General features: G+C 41.9%; 1 protein-coding gene and 1 pseudogene across 3 annotated transcripts in view; both read left to right on the top strand.

The window, feature by feature from the left end:
• Window positions 1-17: 17 nt before the first annotated feature.
• NCAPD3 (non-SMC condensin II complex subunit D3) overlaps window positions 18-9,905 on the top strand; it is a 72,435-nt gene continuing 62,547 nt past the window's right edge. For all 3 annotated transcript variants that reach the window (XR_016222116.1, XM_051834481.3, XM_051834480.3), the window contains exons 1-3: window positions 18-647; window positions 5,095-5,249; window positions 7,605-7,767. Coding sequence is in view for 2 of the 3 variants with exons in the window: in XM_051834481.3 (XP_051690441.1) it covers window positions 584-647; window positions 5,095-5,249; window positions 7,605-7,767 (382 nt within the window). In the remaining variant the exon portion in view is untranslated. The remainder of the gene's footprint in view (window positions 648-5,094; window positions 5,250-7,604; window positions 7,768-9,905) is intronic.
• On the top strand, window positions 1,533-4,135 carry LOC149128617 (small ribosomal subunit protein eS25 pseudogene; annotated as a pseudogene).

The following is a 9,905-nucleotide window of genomic DNA, read 5'->3' as shown; positions in this document are numbered from 1 at the left end:
TGCGACAAAAGGAGGCCGGCCTTTCCCTTCCTTGACATGGCAGCCAAGGCCTCATTCCAGTTAAGTTAGGGCCCAGCCGAGCTACGAAATCAGAACTGCAGCTGTCCTCTCGAAATGTTTTTGGTTCTTTTTCCATTGTCGTTTTAACTCTATAAACGTTGGGCTACCGTCCACATTCAGATAAGCTTACGGAGCAAAGCGCCCTTTGACACGCACGCGAAATACCACTTGACAGAGCGCAAGGGTGATAGTTATTACAGAAAGCACCCTGTTCCAAATTCTCGTGACAGGGACTCTTATGGAAAATGAGGCAGGAAGGACGAAGTAAGCTTTCCCCTAGTTCCGGGTCCTTACTTTAACGGGCTTAAAAAAAAAAAAAAAGCCGCGTCCGCAGCCCGCCCCTTCTTTTGCGCATGCGGCTGACGACCCAGCTGAGTGGTGACGCCTGCGAGAACGACTCGGCGCGCTGATTGGTCGCGGGAAATTTCGTGCGTTGTGATTGGCCCGCAGGAACGTCTCGGAGCGCGCGCGGGAGCGAGCTTTGAAAGTTGAGCCCCGCGGAGGCGCGCGGCGCCTGGGGATCATGGAGGCGCTGCGGGGCCTGGAGAGCGGCCTGCAGCCGTGGTGCCCGGTGGATCTCAGCCTCGGTGAGCAGACGCAGGCGCGCGTCCCGGGGGCAGGGCCGGGGAGGCGGCTCGGGGCCCTCGGTGTTGTCTGGGTTTCCTGGGGTCGTGCCACCTCAGGACCGTGGCCTGCCGGGTTTACCTCAGGAACTGTCAAGTGACCGTACCTCGAGCCTAAAACCCGGCTGGGCGAGGACAAAGAAGGATCGCATTGATTCGAGTCTAGTTAGGAGTGCAGTCTGGGGGAAAAAAAAACTGACGCAACCTTGAAGAGGTGTCCGAGGTGTTGTAAAATGGTGACCCTATTTGAAGCTTAAAATCGCGTTTTCAAAGATAAGCAACGAGGTAGGGCATGTGCGTGTGTTGGGAACTTCCCGTTTTGGCGAATGCGGTTTTGAGTCTCCCGGAGTTATTTGGGTCCGTTTAGCGTGCAGGTATCTGCGGGCAGCTTGCTTTGAGCTTGCTCAGCCTCAGTTTCTTCATCTGTCAAACGGGGGTTATAATGTCTACCTCATGAAGTTACAGGGGTGAACCCAGAACCTGGCACGTAATCATTGGTGGATAAATACTCAGTTCAAACTCTGTGCCGTATTTATTTTGTTCCTTTTTCAGCACTGTGCATGTCCTGCTGTACTCTGTCATGCTGTGCTCCCCACCTGGGATGCACGTTTCTGCACTTCTTTCCCCAGGCAAACACTCGATTTCTGATTCGGTTGAAGAATCATCCTCCCCGTCTCTATTCCTTCTGCTGTAGTACTGGTATTTCCTACTGTACCGTCTCTTATTTTACAGCTTGCATTCTATGTCTGTTACGAATTTCACATTCATCCATTGACAAATAATACTCATAGCTCTCACTTATTGGGTGTCTTACACATTATTTTTGTCAAGAGTCTTGTAATACCTGTGATGAAGGAGAGGCGCATACTCAGAGTATATTAGTCTTACTCTGTCTGACTCAAATTTGCTGGTCTTTTTTCTATCATAACCCTAGTTTCTTATTGTAAGTGTTAGATGGTGAGATCTTGATGGACAAGAATCTTCTAGTATTCACTTTTGTATCCCTAGAACTTAACACAGTCTTCTTAATGATTGTTGACTGACTAATTCACTTCTTCCATCCTAAGTGAGGTGGGTAGAGCAGGAGTTATCTCCATTTGACAGTTGGGAAAATAGGTAGTGAGGATTAAGTGATTTGATGGAAGTCTAAAGCCATGTAAAAGTAGGGTCAGTAACAGAGTGCCAGGTCTATTCTTTATGCATTTGGACCATTGTTGTGATCCAGTAATGAGATCAGAAGTACTGATGTGGGTTTTAAAATGTGTATATGAACCAAGCAGAAAACTATGAAAGACCGAGGCGGGAAAACACGCAGAGACACTTTTTTTTTGTGGGGGGAGGGAGGAACATATTTGTGGTGTTTTAGTAGAGTGACTAGGAAACTGAGTGAATGAGTCATTAACTAAAGCATGTTAAATTCAAGTCCTTGGGAAGATTTCTTCTAAGCTGGAATGTCTAGTATCCACTCATCCTGTAGTGCTTTTCTCATTGATTCCCAGACCTACCATCATTCTTCATTCGAGTCCCTTTTTAAAGATTATTCTTGAATCGAGACCCTCCTGTTAACATCTTCTGCTTGGAATATGTGCAGCTGTCCCTAGGATTTCATGGACCTTAGAAATTACACATTATGGGCTTCTCTCTTGTCACTTGTGTAAATACAGATAAAATTGATAGAAAGACTGAAAAAAGTGGGGAAATTGTCAGAACCTGGTGGAAATGAGTCTCTTGAGAACCTGGAGGGTGGATTTGTAGGAGAAAGGTCTTATTTTACCCAATTGCTGTTTGGCCACAGCAGGTAGAATGTCTTTACCTTTTGGGTCTGTTCTAGCATCTCCTTTTGCAGGATTAATAGACTTTTTTCTCCTATGCATCCTTGGGATGAACCTAAGGAACAGCAGAACCTCATCTTTGTTTTGTCCCTCAATACCAAAATTGCTTCTCTTCCAAGATTTTCCCTCTCTTACCTTAATCCTTGGTTTCATATGACTTTATTTACTCCCATGAGATGCTAAACATTGTACATGGTTAATCTGTTGTCCCCAAACTATCTTCTCGTTGAACACTTGTGACGGTGAACTAGGCCAAGATGGTCTGCTGTTAAAATCTTTGCAGTTTTTTTCTGTTCCCTGAAAGAAAGAAACAAACAAAAAAAGTCAGTGTATAGAATTTATCACTTTTAAGTTGTGTTTTACAAGTATTAAGTCTGTGAAGAGTGAAACAGAAGTGGCCATTTCCCCCCTTTCCTTCTTTTCTGCTGGCTGCCTTCATCTTGACGTCTTGCCATTCATTACATAATAGGTCTTCCCATTAGAACACTTGATAGGCATTATTACCTACATCTTATAAGTGAGGTTGTAGAGGCTCAAGAGTGTCACCAATGAAGTGACTCAAATCATACTGATGATTTTAGGAGGACTAGAAATTAGGGCTAGCTAATGCCTTCCAATGGAGGTTGATACTGGGGGCTGGTGCTGTGGCATGATAAGCTAAGCATCCACCTGCAGCACCAGTATTCCATATGGACACTAGTTTGAGTCCTGGCTGCTTCACTTCCAATCCAGCATCCCTGCTGATGGCCTGGGAAAGCAGTAGAAGATGGCCCAAGTGCTTGGGCTCCTGTACCTGCATGGGAGACTTGGAAGAAGCTCCTGGCTTCAAATCAGCCCAGCTCCGGCCGTTGGGGCCATTGGGAGAGTGAACTAAGAGACTGGAAGACCTCTCTGTGTCTCTCCCTCCCTCTAATTCTTCCTCTCAAGTAAATAAATAAGTTTTGTTTTTTTTTTTAATTAGGTTGATGCTACTGTAGAGAGTAGAGTAGTAGGGAGAGTAATAAAGTAGTGGAGAGAGTAGTTGTGAACAAAGCCAAAATAAGAAATGAGATGTTTTGCTCTCATCTACAATGTGCATGAGAACATTACTGGAGCTTTCTCCTGACATCTCAGCAAGGCTGCAGTGGTTGCTGCTGTCCAAACTTTGTAATACCACCCTTCCAAGGCCAAGAAGAAGAGATACAACAGAAAGTAAGTCAAGAAAGATAAAGACCCATGAACAAATCTTGTGGCAAGGCCTCAAAGAGAAAGTGATCCAAAGACAAAGTTCAGGACAAACTCAGCAAACTGATCCTGTTTGACAGAGCTGCTTATAACGACTTCTAAGAAAATTCCCAGCTACAAGCTTATAACCCTAACTGTGGTCTCTGAGAGACTAAAGATTTGAGATTCCCTGGTTAGGGAACCCTTCAGGAGCTCCTGAGTAAAGGACTTAGCAAAGTGGTTTTAAAGCACAGAGCTCAATTAATTTACACTAGAAACACCAAGACTGGAAATGCCCCAGCTACTGGTGAAGGTACGTAACAGGTCCAGCCAATTATACTTTTGGAAATAACACTTTACTGCAGAAAAAGTCACTGGAAATAGAGAGAGATGCACTTAGGTTTTTCAGGTCTTCTTTCAGGCAGCATATTTTTTGTCTTTGGCAAGAAGGCTATGAAAGCCATTTGAGATGCAAGGACTTTGTCCTCCAGAGTCAAGCTCCAGTGATGGATTATGATAGGATAGGTAGATTGTGTTCTAAGGAGAATGGAGTTGGATAATTGTAAGACTGTTCATTTGCTGAGTGCACTATAGTGCTCAGAGCTATGCAAGAAATGTTGAAGCCATCTGTCTCTCACACCCTGCTTTCAAATCAGTGATCAACAGATATTTGAAGAATATTAATTTGAAAACACACTTGATGATTTACTTGTCCAAAATGTCCACATCTTTCCATCCAGTCCTAATTTTAGGGAATGTTAGGAAAATAACAAAAACACTGAAGAAATAATTTGTTAGAAAAGTCAGAGAGCATGAGATTGGCAAGGAATCCAGTTAGGACACTGCATTACTGTCATTATCGTGCATTCTTTTCATCTGTGCATTTGGGCATCACTGAGTATTTCTGTGGTGTTGAGTCTGGCTCATCTCCTGTAGTTGAAACTCTTGTAACATGCAGCATCACTGTCCAAGGGCGTGGGTGTATTGTCTTGGTTATGAGTTTCGGAGGAGAAGCATCTTCAGCCATCTTTGATTAACCTCTCTTTCTTCTCCTGAAGGAAAACATGGAGAAGCCTGAGGATCAAGTGTTGTCAAGTGTCAGTCCCTAAAAGTATCTAAAAAGTGTTCTATTTTGGTGTATTTGGAGGGTGACTAACTTAATAGCTAAATGTCAGTTGATTCTAAAAAAGAAAGAAAAAGTTCTATTCTACTGTTCTTTATGCTAAACCTGTATTGTTACATTTAAATGTGAATTGTGTCTAATAAACTTTTCTTCTCTTGAATGTGCCTTGTGTCTAAAAGTGATCAGTTGATGAAAGTAATCAATCCTGAGTTGCTATATAGCATTTCATTAAATTCATTGCATTTTCCCCTAGAATGGGTGGATACAGTATGGGAACTGGACTTCACAGAGACTGAGCCTTTGGATCCCAACATAGAAGCAGAGATCATAGAGACTGGATTGAATGCATTCACAAAACTCTATGAAAGTCTTTTCCCCTTTGCCACTGAAGAACACGGATCCACAGAGGTAAAAATAAACAAATAAATAAAATAAATTAAGCTAGTCATCTAGCGCTAGCATCTAGAGGTCCTAAAATAGTGAGCCACATTGTAAAAAATGCTCTAAGAGAAGTGCTGGTGTCCTCTAATAGGGCCTTAGAAAAAGGAATACAGCATGATCTGGGAAGAGGAAAAGGTGGGAGGTGAATCTTGACAGATGGGTAGAGTGTTGAAAGCAGAAGTTAGGGTTGTATGGCATTTCTGGTGAAGGAACCACAGTGGATGTGCAGGGAGTGTTGAGAGAATTGTGAGTAGTGTGGTATGAGTGCATGCAGAGTTTTCAACTCACGGTGGGACACAGACTAAGAGTAGATCATGAGTAGCTTTAAGTGGGGTTTGACTTTGGGATTTGCATATTTTAATAGGGTATTCACTGTATGATTTTCTCATGTAAGCATCAAGTGTTTATTAACTCATTTAATCCTTCCAGCTGGCCCTGGGTGGAATAGATTACAGTGCACAAAAGACTTAAGTCATGTGAACGAATATGTTTTAGGACAAATGTTCTTGACTGAAGGTTGACTGAAGTGGGGGAAAAGATTGTACGTAGGGAGATGGCTTGGGGCGACTATTATGGTAGTCTAGGTATTAAGAATATTAACGGTACAGTCTGGAGTTACAATTATGAGAACCAGGATGGAAAACTAAAAGTAAAAACTAGGGACATTTTTTTGATGTAGAATTAATAGGGTTTTGTGAACCAGGCAGCCTTTATCATATACCTAAGGGATGGTGTTAAGTGCTAAATTAATTGGGTATTGGGTATAGAGAATAAGTGAAAGAAGTCAGAGATCCCCAAGATTTCAACAGTAGGAGGAAGAGGATATTGTTAACCTTAGGTGAGCAGTATGGGAGAAAGAGCAACATCAAGCGGGAAAATTATCAGTTCCATTTGTAAGCTTTGGCATGTGGCACTGCGTTAGGAGACACTTGGGAGGTATAAGAGGTAGTTATAAATATGGAATGGAAGACCAGGAGAAGAATTCTCTGAAAGGAGAAATTCTGCCTTGCCAAAGTGACAATCAGATGGAGCCCCAGTGATTGGGTGGTCCAGGCTGGACAAGTGTAGGTGCAAGTGGCCTTAGCAGGATGTGATTGCTGTAAAAAGATGATACTAAGGATGTGGTAGCTGTAAAGAAGATGATACTTCTTGCCGAAACTTCCTAATGAAGGAGAGGAGGGTGCCAAGGTGGTATATGGTACAAATTGTGGGTAATTTCTGCCAGTACCTACTGCATTCTCTGTCTTTTCAAAGAAGCAGTAAGTTCAAAGACTAGTTTCTTGAATTTTGTAACTCTTTGCTTTTTTAAAGACACCCAAGAATAAGCCATATTTAGCTGGGTTTAATTTATAAGCATAATCTATATTGAGTTCACTTCAGCAGTACATATACTAAAAAGAATAACCCATATCCTCTTTCTATGTTTATTAGGAGAAAGCATGGAATGACAATAACATTAGTAAAACTGGTTTCTATTCTAGGGTTTATTTCCTCTCACCCAGGTTACCTTTGCAAACTTCTGAGGGAGGAACTTTCAGGAGTTTACTTTGCTGCTCCCATTGCCCATGATCTGTAGAACATTTAGAAATTGCTTTGGGGTAGGCATTGTGGCACAGAAGGTTAAACTGCCACTTGAGACTTCTGCATCCAATTTCACAGTGCCTGGGATTGAGTCCTGCCCCTGCTTCTGATCCTTCTTCCTGTCTGGGGGCAGCACATGGTGGTCCAAGTCCTTGGGTTCCTGTCATCCACATGAAAAACTTAGGTGGAGTTCCTGGCTCCTGGCTTTGGCCTGGCCCAGCCTTGGCTCATATAGGCATTTGGGAAACAAACCAGCTGATGGAAGATTCTCTCTCTCTTTCTCTCTCTCTCTCCTTCTCTCTGTCACCCTGCCTTTCAAATATAAGTCAGTCAAGCTTAAAGAAATTTCTCAGATTTCATCAGTAATTAGTGATAAATGGATTCAGGTACATTTAACATAGATAAAGGAGTAACTTTTCTAAGTAATCACTAATATAAGAGATTCCAAAAGTATTAATGTAGTTTTAAGCCATAACAATTTGAGAAACATATGTGCTTCAAACCTGCAAAAAGATTTTTTTTCCTGAAAATTGAATACATTTCTTACATGCTTACTTACTTTATAATTTTTTAAGTTTGATGTTTTTGTTTTAGTCTTCTAAAGATGGCATGCATTTATCATTAGGAGCCAGCTTGGTCTCTTCCTGTTTGTGTAAGGTATTAAGTATGTGTACAAATAAAAAAAAGATGATTTATCCATTTCTCTAATTTCTAGCTTTTGTAATTTACCTTCTCCCCCAGAGCATTTGGACCTTCCTCATTGAGAACAATATTTCCCACAGTGCTTTGGTGGCATTATTCTATCACTTTGTTCAAATAGTCCATAAGAGAAGTATCAGTGTACAATACCGAGAGTATGGCCTTCATGCTGCTGGACTTTATTTTTTGCTACTAGAAATACCAGGTATGTATACAACTGGTCCTCTGTTATCAATGGGCTCAACCAACCGTGAATTGAAAATATTCAGAAAAAGATGTTATATTGACATGTACGAGGTGGTCATCTCTGTGATGGCTGACTGCACTGGAAGTGTATGAACTTTTTCTTCTTGTCGTTGTTCCAACAGTTCAGTAAAACAACTATTTACATAGAATTTACATTATGTTATGTATTAGAAATAATGTAGAGATGATTTAAAGTATACAGGGGACTGTGCATAGGTGCTGTGCAAATATTGTGGCATTTTATATAAGAGACTTGGGCATCCATGAATTTGTTAAGGGGTGGGAATCTAGCAGAAACTCCTTGCAGATACAGAGGGATGGCCATCCTCAGTAGGCTAAAACAATCCTTTTGTCATTGTTCTTCTGCATTGTTTTCAGTACTTGCACTGTGCTTCTTATAAAATGAGGAAGTGGTAACCCATCTTATGGGGTTGTTGGGAGGATTAAATGAGAGCAAGAACATGGCATATTACAGGTGTTTGAAAAGAATCTTTCCACTTTTGCATTATTTGTGTTTGTTTTCTGAAATTATGCTGTGTTCATAACCTTATAGAAATAATTAGAAAGGGATAGGCTTAATGGGAAGAGTTTTAAACTGCAAGTGATCCATCCACCCACACTCCGCAACTCTAGGATAAAATTCTGATATTGCCCTGTCTTCTGCTGACTACCTGTTCCCAGATTCAGAAACACTGCTGTGGGGAGTCATTGTGTTAGATGTCTCCTGTGTGGGTATTGAAAAACAGATTAATCCGGCACCGCGGCTCACTAGGCTAATCCTCCGCCTTGCGGCGCCGGCACACCGGGTTCTAGTCCTGGTCGGGGCCCCGGATTCTGTCTCGGCTGCCCCTCTTCCAGGCCAGCTCTCTGCTGTGGCCTGGGAGTGCAGTGGAGGATGGCCCGAGTACTTGGGCCCTGCACCCCATGGGAGACCAGGAGAAGCACCTGGCTCCTGCCATCGGATCAGCGTGGGTGCACCGGCCGCAGCACGCTGGCCATGGCGGCCATTGGAGGGTGAACCAAAGGCAAAGGAAGACCTTTCTCTCTGTCTCTCTCTCTCACTGTCCACTCTGCCTGTCAAAAAAAAAAAAAAAAAGAAAAAAGAAAAAGAAAAACAGATTAAAACCTTCTATTCAAGAAAGTATGAGAGTAGCTAATAACTGAAAAAAGAAAGCACTAGAATAGAGGATTTATGAGCACTGTGCTGCTTCTTTCGGTTGATGTTCTTTCTGTAGGCATCCTTACCATCCTCCTCCTTACTCCAAACCCAAGGCATAGAGATTGAGCTGAAGAACCCAATGTTCTTATGTTTAAGAAAATTACAGAATAGGCAACTTGTCATTACTTATATGAATGCTCATAATAAATGTTAAAAATCTCTTCTGTATGGTTTGGAAACAGGTAAAAAGATATTTAAAGCCTTGAAAACTGAATTATATTATTATTAATCTCTCATGATGACTTCTGAAGTAAGTTCCTAAAGAACGTAGTTGCTAAATAATCATGCATGCATATGTTTTGGTCAATGATAGACTACACATATGACAGTAGTCCCATAAGATGATGATGGAAATGAAATCACTAGTCTTGTAGCCTGGTGACATCATTGCCTTCATAACAGCACTGTGCAATGTGTTACTCACCTATTGTGGTGATGCTGGTGTAAACAGTCTACTACATAAAAGTATAGCACATACAATTGTGTGCCATATGTAATAATTGGTAATAAATGACTGTTACTGGTTTATGTGTTCACTGTGTTTTGCCTTTTATTGTTATTTAGAACTGTACTCTTTCTTAAAAGTTTCCTGTAAAATAGCATGCAGCAGTCTCACCCATCTCATGCTTCCTGCATCAGGAGGACACTTCAAGTAATTGACCTATACTGTTCAGGTTTCTGTAAATGCACTCTATATGATGTTTGCACAATGACAAAAGTCAACTTGGGACATACTTCTCAGCGCATATCTGCATCGCTGAGTGAGGCTTGACTGTAGTATATCATTTGTAACTGAACTTTTCTCTGAAAAAACAGATGCAGGGCCCAAGGACTTGGGCCATCCTCTGTTGCTTTCTCAGGCACATTAGCAGGGAGCT

Source organism: Oryctolagus cuniculus, chromosome 1, assembly GCF_051225735.1.
Source record: "Oryctolagus cuniculus isolate XC-2025 breed Fujian yellow rabbit chromosome 1, ASM5122573v1, whole genome shotgun sequence".
NCBI lineage: Eukaryota > Metazoa > Chordata > Mammalia > Lagomorpha > Leporidae > Oryctolagus > Oryctolagus cuniculus.
This window is presented reverse-complemented; position numbering and strand designations above follow the sequence as displayed.